Below are 22005 nucleotides of genomic sequence, written 5' to 3' on the forward strand. Positions count from 1 at the left end.
TATGAAAAGTTTAAAGGCCAATACCACTGAGTCAGTTGGTGAAACTTTTTAAATTTAACAAAGACCTCTCCCAGGACTTTTAACCATTGTCTCCCCTGCAGGCTCTTATTCCTCAGACTATTCAGAATCCATGAGACCGGATTCAATGTATGGACAAGGGGCTCATATCTACCTCTGGTACGCATGAGGATGTGGAGGTAGTTAGGGAGGGGATTCATGGGGAAGAGTAAAAGACCCCCGTTAATAAGGGAGGCCCCAGATATCCAAGCCCCTTCTCTCCCACAGGGAAATGAGTATAGATATACTTAAGTGCTCCCATAAAGAGGTAAAAGTAAAACAGTGACACTGTGATAAAAAAATTCCAATATTTTTTTTCCCTTATACATACCCTTTATGACCCCCTACAATAGTTCCCGGACAATTAATGATCCCACGTAGTATTCCTTTTGTCCTTCCATTTTTATTGAATAGGGTTAAATAACTCTAGGGGAGAAGTAAAGTTAGGAGTAGCTAATCTGGAAGGTTTTCACATGACTGAGGGGATCAGCTAGAAGGTAGGTGGAGTCAGATGGCTGAGCTCTGTAAATTTTCTGTGATGTCTGGGTCACATGACATGACCTTTTTTAAAGGGAATTTCTCTGGACTGGCTATATAAAGTATGAAAGCTGTGTGAGTGACAGCATAGCCCCAGTTTACCTCTACTGACAATGTAAAATCTGGGTGGGTGAAGCTGGGACTGCATTAACACATTTATAGCTAACGTCTTGGGATTCAGCTTTAATTGAGACATAAAATACACTAATATTACAGTTAGTATACAGTTTTACTGCTACCTGGTACCTGGTAACACGAATAAATAAATTCCATTAATTTTACTTTTGAAAATCATCCAGAAAAAAACAAAAACACACAATCAATGAGAAGCTAATTTTTAGAGTTACAAGTTTGTTGTAAATAGCATGTAACTTGAAAATTAGCAAATCATATATAGTAGCTCCTCATTTTGATTGCCTCTGTTTCGAGTTGCATATTGTTGGCAACAAAAAAAAACAACTTTTCATTGTTGTTCGCTTATAAGATACTGTAAGGTGACGTTTACTCAAAAGTGATAATAACAGAAATGACACACCTTCCTCACGACATTCTAATACATTAAAAAGATAAACGTATATACTTTGTTGCATTATATGAAATAAGCTTAGTTTTGCTCTATGCTGGTCTTTGTTTTTTTGTTTTTTTTTACAGTTATGTAGACTTATGATCTACATGTGTCCCAGAATCAGGGAGCACGCTCAGCAAATGAAGAAGTACTTACAACAGCTGTTGGTGTTGCAGCCAGAACACAGTACAGTATCAATGGGGAAATGAAGCTTTCATCCTCTGTTCCTGGGTACGGTTTCATCAGATTTCCATCTTGGCAGAAGAAGCCCTGAATGTGCACTTGAAAGGTGTCTGTACACTCGAAGTAATATGCAAGCAGCACCGTGCCAGCCATAATGACAAGCTGAAAATAAAGCATGGCAAATTAAAGCAGGGAAATAACATTCTTCATTTCAAACAGACTCCCACTGACCAGTACAGTGCCTGTGACTGAAACAATCTTTCCATAGCTGCAGCGGACTAGCTAGTGTTTGTACAATGTCTGCTTACAAAAGCCTTTTGGCAAGCTTTAATGAATGTGCCTGATCGAAGTCAGTGCTGTCTGCCTCACAGTCACAGAGGGATTTAGTAAAATATAAAGGGTGTATTGGTGTCACTAACTGTAGCTTACTCCATGCAGACTAAGGACAATAAATGGCTTATAATTAAGGAACATATGTGCAGTAAATATACTCAAACAAGAGGAAACTCCCAAACTAGAGGCTTAAGCCATAATAGCAGTAAAATATAACTTTTAATAAATAAGCATTAAAAACTGTGTCCTTTTTCTTGTAAATAGAATAGAAAATACTACACTAACATATACAGTCGCAAGAAAAGGTATATGAACCCTTTGGAATTATGCTGGATACACACCATGAGTTTCCGCGTCGAATGCGTCCGTCGATACGCGTCAATTCGATTATTTCCGAGCATTTCCGAATGAATTTCGATGATTTTTAGGTCGATTGCCATGTAAAGTATGGCAAATCGACCTAACGATCCATCGAAGCTTGAATCGGACATGTCGGAAATAATCGAATCGACGCGTATCGACGGACGCATCAAACGCGGAAACGCATGGTATGTATCCAGCATTAGATGGATTTCTGCACAAATTGGTCATAAAATGTTATCTGATCTCCAAGTCACAACAATAGACAATCACAGTCTGCTTAAACTAATATCACACAAATAATAAAATGTTTCCATGTTTTTATTGAACACACCATGTAAACATTCACTGTGCAGGTGGAAAAAGTATATGAACCCTTGGATTTAATAACTGGTTGAACCTCCTTTGGCAGCAATAACTTCAACCAAATGTTTCCTGTAGTTGTATATCAGACGTACACAATTCCTCTTTACAGAACTGTTTCAGTTCAGCAATATTCTTGGGATGTCCATTGTAAATCACTTTCTTGAGGTCATGCCACATCTCAATCAGGTTGAGATCAGGACTCTGACTGGGCCACTCCAGAAGGCCTATTTTCTTCTGTTTTGGCCATTCTGTTGTTGATTTACTTCTATGCTTTGGGTCATTATCCTGTTGCAATACCCATCTTCTGCTGAGCTTCAGCTGGTGGACAGATGGCCCTAAGTTCTCCTGCAAAATGTCTTGATAAACTTTGAAATTCATTTTTCCTTCCATAATAGCAATCCATCCAGGCCCTGACGCAGCAAAGCTGCCCCAAACCATGATGCCCCCACCACCATACTTTACAGTTGGGATGAGGTTTTTATGTTGGTTTGCTGTGCCTCTTTTTCTCCACACAAAGTGTTGAGTGTTTCTTCCAAACAACTCAATTTTGGTTTCATCTGTCCACAGAATATTTTGCCAGTACTTCTGTGGAACATCCAGGTGCTCTTTTTCAAACTTTAAATGTGCAGCAATGTTTTTTTTTTTTTTTGGGGGGGGGGGGAGGGACAGCAGTGGCTTCCTCTGTGGTATGCCCCCATGAACCCCATTCTTATTTAATGTTTTACCTATCATAGATTCGCTAACTTGGAGGTTAGCATATGCCAGATACTTTTGTAAGTCTTTAGCTGATACTCTAGGATTCTTCTCTACCTCACTGAGCATTCTGCACTGTGCTCTTGCAAGCATTTTTACAGGATGGCCACTCCTAGGGAGAGTAGCAGCAGTGCTGAACTTTCTCCATTTATAGACAATTTGTCTTAACGTGAACAAGGCTTTTGGAGATACTCTTATAGCCCTTTCCAGCTTTATGCAAGTCAACAATTCTTAATCGTAGGTCTTCTGAGAGCTATTTTGTGCGAGGCATCATTCCCATCAGGCAATGCTTCTTGGGAAAAGCAAACCCAAAACTGGTGTATGTATTTTATAGGACAGGGCAGACGTAACCAACACCTCCAATCTCATCTCAATGATTGGACTCCAGCTGGCTGACACCTCACTCCAATTATCTCTTGGACATGTCATTAGTCTAGGGGTTCACATACCTTTTCCACCTGCACTGTGAATGTTTACATGGTGTGTTCAATAAAAACATGGAAACATTTAATGATGTGTGTGGTATTAGTTTAAGCAGACTGTGATTGTCTACAGTTGTGACTGAGATGAAGATCAGATCACACTGTATGACCAATTTGTGCAGAAATACATCTAATTCCAAAGGGTTCACATACTTTTTCTTGCTACTGTATACTAGAGGTTATAAAAGACACTGGAGGATTCTCGATCTATAACAACCCAATTTGTATGAATTAGCCTAAAACTATGCTAATTACCCTAATCAATACCTACATGTTTTGCCCCAAGGCAGGGCTTCGTCAGGGGTGTAAAAATAAAGTGCAATAGTTAAAGGTGCAGACATATATTCACATTCAACAAAATACCATTCTCTTATGCCTGAGACCTAATGGTCTTTCTTAATATTCCCAATAGTCATTTTCTAACAGCAGTCTTTTCCTGAGCCCTTACAGGTCCCATTAGTGACCACACATAGTAGTAAAGGGAAAAGAAGGCACACCTACCTTTGAGCTCTAAACTTGACACTACATCAATACAGATACTGGGACTGGGTCACATGGGAGGGTTATGAATATATTCCTTAAAACATTTGTGACTCATTATTATAAGTCATGCCTGGGAATAGTAAGTGTGGCTGCCAGAAAAGCAGCATTACTGTTTTACTTTAAAATTCCAGTTTCATTTTAACATGAAAATACAAACTTTCATTAAAGTCTTTATTTGCAAAATCACTAGGGATTCTTTTACCTCCCACATGGCAACCACCAGAACACGTAGTGTCAATCAATGATACATTGTATGTATTGTACAATCTTACCCTATCTATTTAGTAGAAGGGGAAACAAAGGGAATGCATTTTAAATGGATATTTTAGGAAACCATCATATTACATAGAAGTGGTAAGATTGTCCTATACAGATTACATAATTGATTGGCATCTTAATGCGGACCTGAACTCAGAACTTCCTCTCTGCTCTAAGAGATAAGCAACAACAAAATAAACTTTAAAGAAAAATATTTATTTGTTACAGCTGGTACAAATTCTGCAATAAATCTACAGTGTGTCTACTTCCTGCTTTCATGGAAGCAGATATAGGGTTAACATCCTGTGTTTACAAATTAGCTGCTCTGCTGAGGACTGCTGAGACTCCTGAGTTGACACAGATGAGATCAAATTCCACTTGTAATTAGTCACAGGTGAGCTCTGATTAGTTGTAACCATTAAAGACTGTTCATCCCCCCAGCCTATACCTCTCTGACACTGCCGCTGTCCTTGGCAGGTTTTTGTTCTCTATATCAATTGTTATGAATACTGCGCTTGAGGGGGGCCCATGTAAAACTCGCACTGGGGCCCAGAGCTCCTAAGCTACGCTACTGATGAGCAGGCACATGACAAAGAAAGAACAATTGCGTCAGACAGTTTGCTCTCCTCAATGCCGAGAATGATCACAAAGGACACTTCAATAAGGTGCTATGATTTATAGTAAAAAGGCTGACAACTGTGCAATGATCTGTATGCTATTCTATTGTGACAAGTACATTTTCACATACTAGATTTGCTATGGTAATTAACATGTTAAAAAAAATAGAGCTCACAATTAACATCTGGTAAGTGCTTGAAAATATTACAGTAAAGAGACTGCATACTGCATAAATGACTTCATCAACTTGAAATAAAGATCTTGCCTTCCAAATGAAAACACAACCTGCCCAAATATTCTTGTAATTCTGTTTAGCCAACCTTCAGATTCGCTTACTAAATCAAACTATGTAGTCAGGTAGATTACACCAGTATTACTGCAGCTCCCAGCTTCCTATGTCTCCTCCTAACCTCCTTTATACATTCTGCTTCTGGTGTTCAAATTTGGCACTACATGGTTTGGAATCCAACGCCTTTAAAACACCAACACACCCTGGGCATGAATGAACACCATTGCGCCTGTGAGTAGGGATGGTCAACAAGATGCTAATAATTCTGAGTTGATGCAGGGTTATGCAAATTTCATATGCAAATTTACATTATTCAGCTTGAAAATGGACCAATCAAGTTGCGTCAAGGAGGGATTAGCTTTGTCTATTTTAAAGCTACATAAATTATTTTGCAAAATGTATTATAATACTTTAAATATCTGTCACAATTGGCATTAAGCAATCCAACTCCTGAGCTGCACGTTATATGAGGGAATCCCTCCACCCTCAAACAAATAAAATTAAATCATAACAACATTAATAACATGCGCTAATCGGGAAAAATACCATGTCAGGATTTATTCAAATTTTGTTAAAATCACAATGCACCAGGTGCCGATTGTTGTGCAAATACGCAAATAAATCACCCTTTCATACACTCACACATACAATAGAAGGGCCCTTCTATCTATTTAATTCAGTTTCCCCTAATAAAATCAAATCAACTTCTGGCAAAAGTGTCCCTTCCTAGAGGATTAATGCTCCTGTATGGTTCTTCCGTTGCAGCATATACGGTTGTAACTACTTAAAGTTCCTTTTGGGAAGAACGCTATAGTGCAAGCTTCCAAGTTCAGGTATATATTTCAACTCATTTAGTTTATCTTAAAAAGTGTCCACATAGACTGGTGTGACCAGTATTATAGATAGTCCGCAGTGGTTCCTCACAGAGATTTGTTCGTATGAATAAACATCTTCGCTGGGACCTTCCTCACTCGTATAAGCTCCTTCTGCCCGCTGCCTTCCTCAGCGTCTCTCGGCATCCTCTTGCGGCATACGTGGGTTCCGTCTGTAGGACTCAGAACCCCGCTCGCCGCACTTCCGCTCAGCTGATCCGGCTTGCGTGTCAGGTTGGGCGACGTCGCCTCGTAAGCCTCTGGACCTTCGTTCACGAGCGGCTGCTGCGTGCTTACACAGCCTGCTCTGTCCTGGGGCTCCTTAGCAGATTACTTTTGCATTAAGACGACCTCTACGCATTTCAGCCAATAGCGTTGGCCCTCATTAGGAGGATTTAGTAATGCTAGAGTGGTCGGTCAGTTCATCTCTGTTTATATTGCAATATCTCCATTTTGCTCCACCCTTATGCAAATAATCCATGGAATCCTAAATTCTTAAGGGGAAATGCTCCCAAGGAAATACTGCCATTGCACATTCCTTTCACTTTCTGTAATCACTAATAGAGCATAGCATCCTCACCCCACCATTACATTCATACTATTAATAATAAAATACACCAACATTTATTTAAAAAATGCAAAGAGTTCCATTTCACTATTCAAACCTTTGGGGGCTAGTGTTTCTAGCTGGTAAATCCATTTTGACTCATTTTGTGACATTTTACAGATATAGTCACCACCCCTTTTCCCAGGTTGGATGATTTCCAAACCATAAAAAATAGTACCCTTTAAAAGCCCTCCATGTTTCTCTTGATAATGTTTGGACAACGGATGTCCCTCACTTTTCTTTTCTATATTATTAAAATGTTCCCCAATCCTCCTCTGCAGTGACCTTTTGGTCCTCCCCACATACCTTTTCTGACAGGGGCATTGAATGCAATAAATCACACCCATTGTTGTGCAAGTAATAGAATCTTTGATTCTGTAGGTAGTCTGATCTGGTGCTGCCACCTCCAGTATTTTTCCTGGATTCTCTGTTCTCCTACAATTTAAACAAAAACCGCATCTAACGAACCCCCCTAGATTCCCGTGGTGTGACCCCCTCATGTTTACACTCATTCGCCGCTGTAGCTATCGATAAGCCAATATTTGGTGCCTTTTTAAAGATTACTGGGATGTATTAAAGGAGGATAAGATTCTGGGGGAACTAATTCCTGAGAAACCAGAGCTAATCTTTAATGGGTGTGATTTATTGCATTCAATGCCCCTGTCAGAAAAGGTATGTGGGGAGGACCAAAAGGTCATTGCAGAGGAGGATTGGGGAACATTTTAATAATATAGAAAAGAAAAGTGAGGGACATCTGTTGTCCAAACATTATAAAGAGAAACATGGAGGGCTTTTAAAGGGTACTATTTTTTATGGTTTGGAAATTATCCAACCTGGGAAAAGGGGTGGTGACTATATCTGTAAAATGTCACAAAATGAGTCAAAATGGATTTACCAGCTAGAAACACTAGCCCCCAAAGGTTTGAATAGTGAAATGGAACTCTTTGCATTTTTTAAATAAATGTTGGTGTATTTTATTATTAATAGTATGAATGTAATGGTGGGGTGAGGATGCTATGCTCTATTAGTGATTACAGAAAGTGAAAGGAATGTGCAATGGCAGTATTTCCTTGGGAGCATTTCCCCTTAAGAATTTAGGATTCCATGGATTATTTGCATAAGGGTGGAGCAAAATGGAGATATTGCAATATAAACAGAGATGAACTGACCGACCACTCTAGCATTACTAAATCCTCCTGATGAGGGCCAACGCTATTGGCTGAAACGCGTAGAGGTCGTCTTAATGCAAAAGTAATCTGCTAAGGAGCCCCAGGACAGAGCAGGCTGTGTAAGCACGCAGCAGCCGCTCGTGAACGAAGGTCCAGAGGCTTACGAGGTGACGTCACCCAACCTGACACGCAAGCCGGATCAGCTGAGCGGAAGTGCGGCGAGCGGGGTTCTGAGTCCTACAGACGGAACCCACGTATGCCGCAAGAGGACGCCGAGAGACGCTGAGGAAGGCAGCGGGCAGAAGGAGCTTATACGAGTGAGGAAGGTCCCAGCGAAGATGTTTATGCATACGAACAAATCTCTGTGAGGAACCACTGCGGACTATCTATAATACTGGTCACACCAGTCTATGTGGACACTTTTTAAGATAAACTAAATGAGTTGAAATATATACCTGAACTTGGAAGCTTGCACCATAGCATTCTTCCCAAAAGGAACTTTAAGTAGTTACAACCGTATATGCCGCAACGGAAGAACCATACAGGAGCATTAATCCTCTAGGAAGGGACACTTTTGCCAGAAGTTGATTTGATTTTATTAGGGGAAACTGAATTAAATAGATAGAAGGGCCCTTCTATTGTATGTGTGAGTGTATGAAAGGGTGATTTATTTGCGTATTTGCACAACAATCGGCACCTGGTGCATTGTGATTTTAACAAAATTTGAATAAATCCTGACATGGTATTTTTCCCGATTAGCGCATGTTATTAATGTTTTTATGTATTATAATCCTGCATCATCTGACTGATTTGCATTTCGCTGACCATTATTACCTAGGAAGCTAGCGGACGTCTTCCTGTTAAGCATACTTTAAGTGTACATGAACTTTGGATGTCTTTTGTAAATAAAAGATATTTCTCTCTTTTTCACTTAAATATGATTAGCTACAGTACTTATTTTAAATGTATCTCTGTGATGTCCCATTGCTCATATATCATAGACTAGTTCATTGTCCCATTTTGGAAGCAACCCTCCTTGTCCCTTTCTCCCCTTTTAAGGTTCCGCATTTCTGTTTAATGTACAGATCTGAATAATTATCTGCATGCTACGTATACCATAAAAACGGTTACAATGTGGTAAATATTTAGTTCCAATTTCCAAATTATTGCAATTTTCGGCTGTTAATATTAGTTATGGAAGACATGACCAATGAGATCTGAAAATTAACTCATGAATTCTTTATGTCATGCCAGACTATAGACTATAGACACTATAGACTGGAGGTGCAAAAAAAGTCTCTCATTCTTATCTCAAAAATCTGTGAGGTGAGCTTGTCAAGGCTCTCCAATCAGCTCTCCTGCCTCCTGTCACATTGCAATGTAAATATTTTATTTCAGAAAACTTGGGCTTGACGCAATTGAGAAGATTGGTGGACAGTCTTGAAAAGATGAATCTGTCCAATCAACTTCCCTTTCCAGGGGAAGCAGCCAGACGGACAGCAGTGCTTGTATACAATGGTGTAGTCTTACAAACTGCTGTAAGCAGCAAAGTACTTGTAGACACCAGGCAGTCAGAGGTTTCTCAGAGTGAGTCAGTTAAATTGTGCACACAGCACTATGTTAATTGGAGGCCAGCGATATGGGATGAAGAGGCTCAGCTTTCACATAACCAAGCTCTGGATATCAGCACCAGAGCTTGGCTAATACATAGCCATGTTCTGTATATTTTATTCGTATGTGGCAGGAGTACAAAGCCTAGTTCCAGATACCAGTTCCAGGGCTTGGCTATACTGCTGAGCTATGGATATTGGCAATGGCTAAATGAATGTGTGCCATGAATAGTATATAGGTTAGTATTAGAGCTAGAAGGATTACTGTTAGGGGATAGGGTAATAGGGGGTAACATGAAAAGTAAGGAAGATAAGGTTAGGTACTTCACTATCCAAATGAAAAATTATTGTTTTTTTTTCCTTTTAATAATGACAAGTACCATAAATTCTTTGCTACTAATAAAAAACCATAGCAGGGTTTGAATACAGTTAATGCTTCAGTTTTAATCCTGTGAAGAGTTTAAGTACCCTGAGTATTGCTTATAACTGGAATCAATAAATCCAGGCAGTGTAATTGTTTTTGTCTCTTTATTGTGCGCACTGAATAAAAGAGTTTTCCTTCTGTTTTGCCAAAATGTCACAGTCAGTCAGCAAGTCATTATATATTTTTCACATGTTATGATTTCTTTCTTTGAATAAACTCAGCCTGTGTTAATGTTAACCTGGAGGAAGAAACAAACACAACGTATACAAATCATTCTGACACCTAAATTTCCCACGGGTCATTCAGCTGAAATGTTGGATGGGGGAGGGGAGTAAGGGGGAGTAACAGGGGGAGTAGCATTTGATCCACAATGGAAAAAAAATGGAAAATAAGAAAACCACAGGTGAATGGAAGAGCAGCTGAAAGCAGGCCAAATTTTAAATCTGATCTTGGAGAAAAGATGCAGTCAAATAAAATGTACAATAGACTAAAGAAAGGAAAGTTGAGAACAACGCACATATTGAGCCTGATTTACTGAGGCATCTTTGGGCTGCAGTTGCTTTGAGATCACAAATTATCCTGCAGAACTAGCCTGGATTTATTAATAATTGTCTGTTATCGGATGGTTAATATTTGCAACTATGCTAATCATCCATCAGACCATAATAGGGGGTGTGGAGAGGATACTGAGGATGGAATTGCATCAGTGTAGATCTTAGCACATAACACCATGGGAGCTGTCCCTTCAGCACTGCTACAGAATGAGATCAGTGGAAGCTTCTGCTGTTAAAGCTTAGGCTAATATGCACTCCCCATAGCAGGATGATCAGTGGAGTAATGATGATCAGAAGGACCAAATGAGCATAGCTACACTACATTTTTAGAGATGGCCCGAACGGTTCGTCGGCGAACGGGAACCGGCGAACTTCCGGGGTTCGCGATCACAGAGAACCGCAAACTTTTCCGGAAGTTCGATTCGCCCCCATAGTGCATCATTAGGTTCAACTTTGACCCTCTACATCACAGTCAGCAGGCACAGGGTAGCCAATCAGGCTACACTCCCTCCTGGAGCCCCACCCCCCTTATAAAATGCAGGCAGCGTCAGGCATTGGAATCACTCATGTGCCTGCAGTAATTAGAGAAGGGAGAGCTGCTGCTTCTGCAGAGAGAGCTATAGGGAAAGCTTAGTTAGGCTCTTGTAGGCTTGTTAGCTTGCTCCTTGCTGATTCGTATTGCTAAAAAAGCACCCCTCAACAGCTCTTTTGAGAGCTAACTTGTTCTTGTGATCTATTTTTTTTTCTGTGGCCCACTTGCATTATATACAGCCCTGTCAGTCAGTCACAGCTGGCCTTTGGCCCCTTGGTGGTAATTCCTACTGTGCCACTGTCAGGCCCAGCACATTCATTGAGTGACTACCTGTGTGTGTGACAGGCAGCTGCACATTTGTAATCTCAATCACTGCACCTGTTCACTGTTCAGTGCACCTACCTACCTACCTACGTGAGCGAACGCATTGTTAATACCACCAGACATTGCACCAGTTCACGGTACCTGTGTGTGTGTGACAGGCAGCTGCACATTTGTAATCCCAATCACTGCACCTACCTACCTACCTACATGAGCGAGCGCATTGTTAATACCGCCAGTCGCTGCACCTGTTCACGGTACCTGTGTGTGACAGCTGCACATTTGCAATAACAATCCCTGTTCACTGCACCTGTGTGACCGCATGCTGTTTTGTATACCAGTCCGTGCATACCTGTTAACTGCACCTGTGTGACAGCTGCACATTGTATTATAATACCAGTCACTGCATACCTGTTAACTGCACCTGTGTGACAGCTGCACATTGTATTATAACACCAGTCACTGCATACCTTTCACTGCACCTGTGTGACTGCACAATGTATTAGTCAAGTCAGTGCATACCTTTCACTTCATCCCCCCGATATGGACAAAACAAGAGGCAGAGCCAGAGGCAGACCCAGAGGCAGGCCACCCGGCAGGTCTATTTGAGGTCACGCTGACGTGATTTTGTGTGGCCCTGGCCCAAAGTACAGTGCTCAGAAGAAGGCATGTCCCATCAACTCCCAAGATTGTCAGGACGTGGTTGACTATTTAACACAGAACACCTCATCTTCTGCAGCCACCAGCGCTACTACAAGTACCACATCCGCTACATTTGACATTTTGCAGGAGTAATTTGGTGGGGAAATCACTGATTCACAGCCATTATTGCTACAACAAGATGAAGGCGCTAAGGAAGTTACATCACCTCATATGTCTGAGTTAGGCGACACTATGGACGTAACGTGTGAGGAGGAGGATTATGAAGTACCTGCTGTTGGTGCAGTTTTGGAGGTGTTTGATACAAGTGAAGCTGGGGAGGATGATTATGATGATTATGATGATATGGATGCCATGTGGGTTCCTAAGAGACAAGCTGACCAAGGGGACAGTTCAGAGGGGGAGTGAGAGAGGAGTAGGAGGAAACGAGTTGCTGAAAGAAGCAGAGGGAGCTCGCCATCAGAAACAGCTGGTGGCAGTGTCCGGTGCCATGTATTGCCACCTATGGACAACCAGCCAACATGCCCTTCAACGTCAGCTGCTGACGCCACCATAGTGCCCACACCCCAGGGTGGCTCAGCGGTGTGGACATTTTTTAGTGTGTATGCCAAAGATCAGAGCAATGCCATCTGTACTCTCTGCCACCAAAAATTGAGCCATGGAAAGGCCAACACCCACGTAGGGACAACTGCCTTACAAAGGCACATGCAGAAAAGGCACAAACTGCATTGGGAAGACCACCTGAGCATAAGAAGCACACAAAAGCAAAGCCGCCTTCCTTTTCCTCCTTCAGGTGCATCATCATCTTCAGCCGCTTTCTCCCTTGCACCTTCACAATCACAGCCAACCTCCGCCTCTCACCTTGAGCGGCTCCTGCTCCTCTGCCCACAGCAGTAGTCAGGTGTCTGTGAGGGAAATCTTTGAGCGGAAGAAGCCAATGTCTGCCAGTCACCCCCTTGCCCGGCGTCTGACAGCTGCCTTGGTGGAACTGATATCTCGCCAGCTGTTACCATACCAGCTGGTGGACTCTGAGGCCTTCCGAAAATTTGTGGCTATTGGGACACCGCAGTGGAAGATACCAGGCAGAAATTATTTTTCAAAAAAGGCGATACCCAAACTGTACTGGGAAGTAGAAAGGCAAGTGGTATCATCTCTGGCACACAGCGTTGGGTCAAGGGTCCATCTGACCACGGATGCCTGGTCTGCCAAGCATGGTCAGGGCAGGTACATTACTTACACAGCCCATTGGGTCAACCTGATAACCAATGGCAAGCAGGGAGTACGTAGCTGTGTAGCGGACCAACTTGGGCAACTGGAAGAAGGGCAGGAGCCCGAAAGAGTGGACTGTTTTGCCCTAAGAGAGGCCTGGGGATTTGATTCCAAAAAGTGACTGTTGCAAGCAACTACTCCACATTTGCCCCAATATTCTTTGTTCATTTACAAACCATCACATCTATATTGCTATCAGCATGACTTGATTGACTTTATAGCCCATTTCTGCAAGGATGGTAACTGTCCAAGTATAATAAACAGAAAAGTTAGTCTCCTGAGGACTAACTTCTGTTATTTAAAAAAAAAAACATTCAGGGCCTGTTTCCACTATTGCGAATTCGCATGCGCATCCCACATGCGAATTCGCATCTGCAATGCAAGTGGATGGGACTGTTTCCACTTGTCAGGATTTCTGAGCGTTTTTCTGTGCAGAAAAAATCTGCATGGCAGAGCCATCAGAATTCACATACCGCATACCGCTATGCGAATCACATACAATGTATTTAATAGTTAATTTGCATGCGGTTTTGGAATGCAAATTTTCATGCGAATTCGCATACGATTTCGCATAGAAACAATGGAAAAGCACACAGGCACTGCAATGGTTAAATTCACATACATAGTTATCCATGCGAAATCGTATGCGAATTCGCATGAAAATTCGCATACAACCGCATGCGAAATTCGCATCCGCATGCAAATTTTTTCCGCGGCGATTCCCACTGCACAAGTGGAAACGGGTCCTCAGGTTCAAAACCAGGTATCTATATTGAGTAAAATATCATAAAATTAGATGTGTGTTTATTAGATGTAGTCTTTAGTTATAGAGTTTTATGAATACATCCTACAAATTCCAAAATAATTTTTGTAGTCCTATGATAAACCCCAGGAACATTAGAAGGTAACATCACATGAGTAGTTTTTGGTGACCAACAAAATGCCCCATCAGGAGAGAAAGCAGATCACTTGAACTGTATAGTTTGAGCTTTTATGCTGTGCTTATAGTGACAGCAAATAAGCTACAGTCTGTGCTGATCCGTGCTTTTAGTAATGTGCTTTGAAGCTATCCTAACTAAAGCTAAGTACACACGGACCAATCTGCAGCTTGATTATTGTCTGACTTTAGTTTGTTGGTCGATAATCAGTCATGTGTACGCGGGCAAACGACTTGACAAGTGGTGGGCAAACGACTTGACGAGCGACTGATAACAGGCGGTTTTCCCGATCCAACTGTCGGATCTATGTTGGTCTGATATCGTGCAGTTGGTGTGTGTGTACAAGTTGTTTGAACGACTTGTACTTGTTTTGAATGTGTCATATTTCATTCCGCTTGCGTGCACAGTATGTAAATGAGTTGGTCGTTTAGCCGTCTAGACGTGTGGACATACAGTGTGTGCGGTTTGTCAGGTCGTGCAGTTTGTCGTGTTGGTTGTGTGGTCATATGCATGTTGGACATGTGTAAGCGCCTTAAGTTCTACAGGGCGAATTTGACCCTGTAAACTAATTAGCATACCTTTGTTGAAGTGCTGATACCATCTGTAAACAGTGAGCACAGGTATATGGGCCTGGCTGTGCCTGATTCATTTTGTAATTTAATCATTGGCAGAGACAAGTCTGTAATAAAAGTGCATAGTATTGCTGACCAGAGCCTCATTTTAAGTTATTGCTAGCTCACTTAAATATTACACTAAAGGTGGTCATACACTGGTTGATATTTTGTATCGATATCTAGCTAATTTGATAATTTGATTGCTAGAAATAGATGACACAAATGATTCCCGATCAATTTTTGTCCTAAATCGAATGATTCAGTCGATCGTGCCAGATGGAATATTTTTCCTTGATAAGCGGCAGGTCAGGAGTGCATTGCTAGGGGCATTTGATTTTAACTAAAGCAGCAGCGGGGCTACTCTCACCTGTCTGCCGTTGTTTCCTCCAGTGTCTTTTCTCCACCAACAGGCTTCTCCCTGTCTATTCACTCCTGGGGAGCTGTGTATCAGGTGACAACAGTAGAGGCTTCTAGTGGTCACGTAAGGTATGTGACACGGTGTCTGTAGTTTTTGGCCTCTAGTGTTTAGTCACACGACAACCAAACGTTAAGAGACTGTAAGAAGCCCCGGTGGTGGGAAGAAGACACAGGAGGAAGCGCCGGCAGACAGGTGAGGTTAGTTCTGCTGCCCCCGCAGTCTGCATAGTCTGGGGGGAGACAGGGCAGATTGTCAATCGATTTCATGCTGAAATCTATTGAACATCTGTGTACAATGTGTGGACTGTAGGGGGAATTGGGGAAGATAGATCCCTCTCTGATCAGATTATGAACTGAGAGGGATCTAACTGTTGGCCACATCCACCAGTGTATGGCCAGCTTAATTCTTCAAATCCTGAGGAACAAGTATCGGGTGCATTTATGTTGGTGATAGAGGCTCAATTTTCAGTAAGTGTATTTTGTAAGTACTGCATATTTTTCCTTTAATGATTAGGTGGTAATATGCCCATATACTTTTTAGATTTATGGGGAGGGGTGTTATTAAAATGTGAAGAAGTTACAGACATTTAATAAAAGTTAAATATATCCAGGCTTTTAACAGAATTAAAAAATAAGGATGCCAGCTAAGCTTTTTGGCTTGAAGCTCCGAGCCATACATCTGTGTGTCACTCAGAACTGTTCTCTTCCAGGAAGTCTTCTGAGAATTCTATAAACCTTTGACCACAGTGCGCCTTCAACACTTCTTGCATCAAAAAATGCAAAGAAGCAGAAAGTAATGAATGTTGCAAAGCACGAAGTATATGGATTTACACTGCTGGCCTAAAAAACAAAGTTTACTGCCAAAAAAATCTATTAAAAGTGAAGATATCATCACTCAGTGAATATATATACAAAGTTTGTAGTTTTATATTAGTCAAGGCACTTTAAAATGAACTCATTAACTTATCATATCCTTTGTTCTTTCTCTTTTCCCTTCCACAAAAAGTCCCTGTAGCCATATTGATGCCACCTCAAAGAAAAGCAACCTGCATCTTTGCAAGTTGGAGGTAACTGTTCATTGAGAGGTATTTATATGAGGCGTTGTCAAGTCCCGCTCCCCCTTACAAACACACACGCACATGCCCAACACCACTGAGGATAAATGGATTGTTTTTTTTGCTGAAGCAGCCCCAACCCAGTAGGCAGGGGAGAAAGGAAATGTAAGCTTTTTCAAAGGCAGTGCCATTAACTTTTGTATTCAGCACAGCAGATTTCATTGATTTAATAACCTTCAATGTGTAAATTCAGTCATGTCAAAGGGCCAATACAGCTTCCAGTGTGGTGGTCATTCTGAAATGAAATAACCTATTATGGCATGTAACTGCCTATTTTAGAATTATCCAAAAGCCACTGTAAAACATTCTCTGGACATATTATTATTATCTACACCTTCCATAGATTTCAAACCAAATGCTCAGAGAACACATCTGTGGCTTTAATTTGTCTGACTACAGATCCTATATGGTCTATGTGCCAAAGAAAGTGTTATAATTACTTCATAATAATGGCACTTTTCTGATCTCTATATTTGTGAATATGGGGATTTCACACAAAAAACTGCAGTTTTTCCTCAGTCACCACTTCCATTAATTAACAACATTTTTGCTATTGTCGTATTTAGAAAGGGGTGATTTGTCACCACTTAACTATAACCAAATGGAATTAACTGTTTTTGTTGTAGAACAATGGAGCACATTAATGTTTATTTAATACATTGTGTTTGCCACTTTTCCACAGGTTCCACAGATAGCCATTTTAAAAAGTACTTAACTGCAACAAAAAGGAAAATGGCATCAGCGGCATTCAAGTTACTCCATTTAAGGTAATGCCACTTTAACCACTTAAGAACTGCAGCCTTAAACCCCCTTAAAGTGAACCTCCAGACTAAAAATCTACTCAGCAGCACTGAAAAGGCTTGGTGTTTCTTTAACAATTTCACAGCATCAGAACTTTGTTTTAATTACCTAAGCCTAATTATTAGCTATACAGAAGCTAAGCTCCGCCCCATCAAGGAAAACTGCCGGGGCATTTTACCCCTGATGCTGTGCAAAGCATGATGGGATTTCCTATGTTGTTGTTCGTGTTGCCTAGCAACTGGGAGGGGTGATCAGGACAAAGGACAGTTGGAACTGTGTCTCATGCTCCCTGTCACCTCCTTTCAGCCAAAAAGATGGCTGCCCTCATGAAATCAAACATTTGCCTGTTCTTTTAAAACGGGGTGGGTAAGAGATTATATTACCTATCTATTTTAATTAACGTAGCTAATGTAACTTAATTACAGTATGTTTGTTTAGGCTGAAGTTCCTCTTTAAGTACTCTACGACCGCTCCACGCCATTGGGCGTGGTTGCGGTGGCAGCCCCAAGACCGCCTAACGCCAATTGGTGTCAGGTCCTGGAGCCGGCTAATGCACGAGATCGCGCGCAGCCTGCCTGGGGGGCAAAGCTCTGCCCTGCTTTCAGGCTCGGGAGACTGTTACTACGGCGTGATCGCCGTCTATTTACATGTACAGCGCTGCGATCGGCAGCAGCGCTGTACTGGGGACAGCCGTGTGACACGGCTGTCCCCTCCATAGGCTAGGCAGTGATCGGCTGTCATAGGCTGAAGCCTATGACAGCTGATCACCCTGATTGGCTGGCGGGGGAGGGAGGTAGCATGGGAATAGAAATAAAAAAGGGATTTTTATTTAAAAAAAAAATATTTATAAAAAAAAAATAAAAAAACTGTGGAGCAATCAGACCTCACCAACTGAGAGCTCTGTTGGTGTGGGGAAAAGGATGGGGGGAAATCACTCATGTGCTTTGTTATGCGGCCCTGCAGCTTGGCCTTAAAGCTGCAGTGGCCAATTAAGTAAAAAAGAACCTGGTCTTTAGGGGGGTTTAACACTGCGGTCCTCAAGTGGTTAAGGACCAGACACTTTTTTTCCATTCAGACCATTGCAGCTTTAACGGTTTATTGCTCGGTCTTACAACCTACCACCTAAATGAATTTTACCTCCTTTTCTTGTCACTAATACAGCTTTCTTTTGGTGCTATTTGATTGCTGCTGCGATGTTTAGTTTGTATTATATTCATCATAACTTTCTGTGGTGACATTTTTCAAATAAAGTAAAATTTCTATATACATTTTTGTCTAAATTTATTGTGCTACATGTCTTTGATCAATAAGTAGACACTTATTGTTTTTTTTTTTGTTTGGGTAAAAGAGCGTTTACAAACTATGGTGCAAAAAGTGAATTTCCCCAGTTTGAAGCATCTCTGACTTTTCTGAGCACCTGTCATGTTTCATGAGGTGCTAAAATTCCAGGATAGTATAAATACCCCCCAAATGACCCCATTTTGGAAAGAAGACATCCCAAAGTATTCACTAAGAGGCATGGTGAGTTCATAGAAGATTTCATTTTTTGTCACAAGTTAGAGGAAAATGACACTTTGTGACAAAAAAAGTAAAAAAAAAGGTTTCCATTTCTGCTAACTTGTGACAAAAAAAATGAAATCTGCCACGGACTCACTATGCCCCTCTCTGAATATGTTGGGGTGTCTACTTTCCAAAATGGGGTCATTTGTGGGCTGTGTTTACTGTCCTGGCATTTTGGGGGGTGCTAAATTGTAAGCACCCGTGTAAAGCCTAGAGGTGCTCATTGGACTTTGGGCCCCCTAGCCTGCAAAAAAGTGTCACACATGTGGTATCGCCGTACTCAGGAGAAGTAGTATAATGTGTTTTGGGTGTATTTTTACACATACCCATGCTGAGTGGGAGAAATATCTCTGTAAATGACAATTTTTTGATTTTTTTTACACACAATTGTCCATTTACAGAGATATTTCTCCCACCCAGCATGGGTATGTGTAAAAATACACCCCAAAACACATTATACTACTTCTCCTGAGTACGGCGATACCACATGTGTGGCACTTTTTTGCAGCCTAGGTGTGCTAAGGGGCCCAAAGTCCTATGAGTACTTTTAGGATTTCACAGGTCATTTTGAGGCATTTGGTTTCCAGACACGGTTTAGGGCCCCTAAAATGCCAGGGCAGTATAGGAACCCCACAAGTGACCCCATTTTAGAAAGACAACAACCCAAGGTATTCCGTTAAGAGTATGGTGAGTTCATAGAAGATTTTATTTTTTGTCACAAGTTAGGGGAAATTGATTTTTATTTTATTTTTTTACAAAGTGTCATTTTCCACTAAATTGTGACCAAAAAAAATATCAATGAACTCACCATACACCTAACGGAATACATTGGGGTGTCATCTTTCTAAAATGGGTAACTTGTAGGGTTCCTATGCTGCCCTGGCATTTTAGGGGCCCTAAACCATGAGGAGTAGTCTGAAAACCAAATGCCTCAAAATGACCTGTGAAATCCTAAAGGTACTTATAGGACTTTGGGCCCCTTAGCGCACCTAGGCTGCAAAAAAGTGTCACACATGTTGTATCGCCGTACTCAGGAGAAGTAGTATAATGTGTTTTTGGGTGTATTTTTACACATACCCATTCTGGGTGGGAGAAATATCTCTGTAAATGAGTATTTTTTTCTTTTTTTACACAAAGTTGTCCATTTACAGAGATATTTCTCCCACCCAGCATGGGTATGTGTAAAAATATACCCCAAAACACATTATGCTACTTCTCCTGAGTACGGCAATACCACATGTGTGACACTTTTTTGCAGCCTAGGTGCGCTAAGGGCCCCAAAGTCCTATGAGTAATTTTAGGATTTCACAGGTCATTTTGAGGCATTTGGTTTCCAGACTACTCCTCACTGTTAGGGCCCCTAAAATGCCAGGGCAGTATAGGAACCCCACAACTGACCCCATTTTAGAAAGATAACACTCCAATGTATTCCGTTAGGAGTATGGTGAGTTTATAGAAGGTTTTATTTTTTGTCACAAGTTAGCGGAAATTGATTTTTATAGTTTTTTTCACAAAGTGTAATTTTCCACTAACTTGTGACAAAAAATAAAATCTTCTATGAACTCACCGTACACCTAACGAAAAATACCTTGGGGTGTCTTCTTTCTAAAATGGGGTCACTTGTGGGGTTCCTATACTGCCCTGGCATTTTAGTGGCCCAAAACCATGAGGAGTAGTCTGGAAACCAAATGCCTCAAAATGACTGTTCAGGAGTATAAGCATCTGCAAATTTTGATGACAGGTGGTCTATGAGGGACCGAATTTTGTGCAACCGGTCATAAGCAGGGTGGCCTCTTAGATGACAAGTTGTATTGGCACTGAAGTGCAGGAAGTGCAGGATGTTCTCAAATCATGACCTGGACATGGCAGCAGAGAACATGGGCATGTGATGTATTGGGTGCATAGACCAATAAGACCGCAATACATTCTTTTTGACTAGGCCCATGTTAAGGCGAAGGCCCAAAAAAATGTTAAGTTTGGAAACTTGGAGTGGTTTCCACTGAAAAGGCTGGGCATGGTAGCTTCTCGGATTGGCGGTTGCGTATTGTGTGGCATAACGGTCGGTCTCAACCACAATTAAGTCGTAGAGATCCCCAGGTGCAGAACAGATGAAAAAAGTCTAGGGCCAATCCTAGATTATCTGTCTCCACCTTGACTCCAGACTGGGCGGTGAAAGAGGGCAGTACGGGTGTGGCGGAACCAGGGGATTGCCAATTGGGATTTGCCAGCACCTCTGGGAGACTATGTGTAGTATGGACCCGTTTTGCTGGTGGCTGTGACTCGGGTCTTAATGCACGTGCCACCGAACCAGTTTCTACTACCATGCTGGTGCTCGCCACTTCACCAGGGTCTATAGTAGTACTGGTGCTAGGACCAGGAGATGCTACGCTGCTGGTGCATGCCTCACCAAGAAAACTCAGATCAGCTCTAGCACCACTCTGCTGCCCTTGAGTCTGATCCTGCGCCACCTGCGGTCCAGTGACATGGGGTGTGGTACGCCTGGCTCTAGCTGGGACCTCAACCTCATCATTGCTATCGGTCAGATAGCCACTTCTGTTCACCGGTTTGTATTCTGACCCAGATGATTCCTCGGATGAGGCTTCCCAATCGCACTCACCACACTGGGCCAGAATCTCGGCGGCCTCTTCAGTGGAATACTTCTTTTTTTGCCATAGTGGACTGCTAAATTTAGGGGGTATTCCTCTGAGACTACCCAAGAAAAAGAGCACCTACCTAGTAAAAGGGAGTACTTGTGAAATAGAAAGCTGTGGTCACTGAGTTTTGATTAAAAAAAATCAAAACTGATCTTTACGGCGCCACAGCTATTGTACAGTGTCTTTTGCAGTGATCAGAAAAAAAATTCTGTCACTGTGGTGGGGCGGGCTGAGCGCAAGTGCAGGCGAACGATCAGGCCTGACACTGCGTTTTTAGTGTATCCTAGTGACCCTAATATAGATCTGACTGCGATCAGTAATGATCACTTACAGATACTATATAGTAGCAATGCTGATTAGCGACAGTGATGATGCTAATCAGCAACTAATTAGTGACTGCGGTGTGGTGGGCTGGGAGCTAACTGACGCTAACTACCTAATGAAGGGCCCTAGCTAAATAACTGGCGTAACTGTTAACACTAGTGATACTAAAAATTGACAGTTTTCACCGATCACTGTTTTTAGATCACTATGATAGTGACAG

At 41.7% G+C, this 22005-nt stretch overlaps 1 protein-coding gene across 4 annotated transcripts in view; it reads right to left on the reverse strand.

Annotated features, from left to right (window-relative positions):
• The window catches only part of PLPPR1 (phospholipid phosphatase related 1), a 178785-nt gene that overhangs the window by 40304 nt on the left and 116476 nt on the right, over positions 1 to 22005 (reverse strand). For all 4 annotated transcript variants that reach the window (XM_068234346.1, XM_068234345.1, XM_068234344.1 and 1 more), the window contains exon 3: positions 1316 to 1504. In XM_068234346.1, the coding sequence (XP_068090447.1) occupies positions 1316 to 1504 (189 nt within the window). The remainder of the gene's footprint in view (positions 1 to 1315; positions 1505 to 22005) is intronic.

Source organism: Hyperolius riggenbachi, chromosome 1, assembly GCF_040937935.1.
Source record: "Hyperolius riggenbachi isolate aHypRig1 chromosome 1, aHypRig1.pri, whole genome shotgun sequence".
NCBI classification, from domain to species: domain Eukaryota; kingdom Metazoa; phylum Chordata; class Amphibia; order Anura; family Hyperoliidae; genus Hyperolius; species Hyperolius riggenbachi.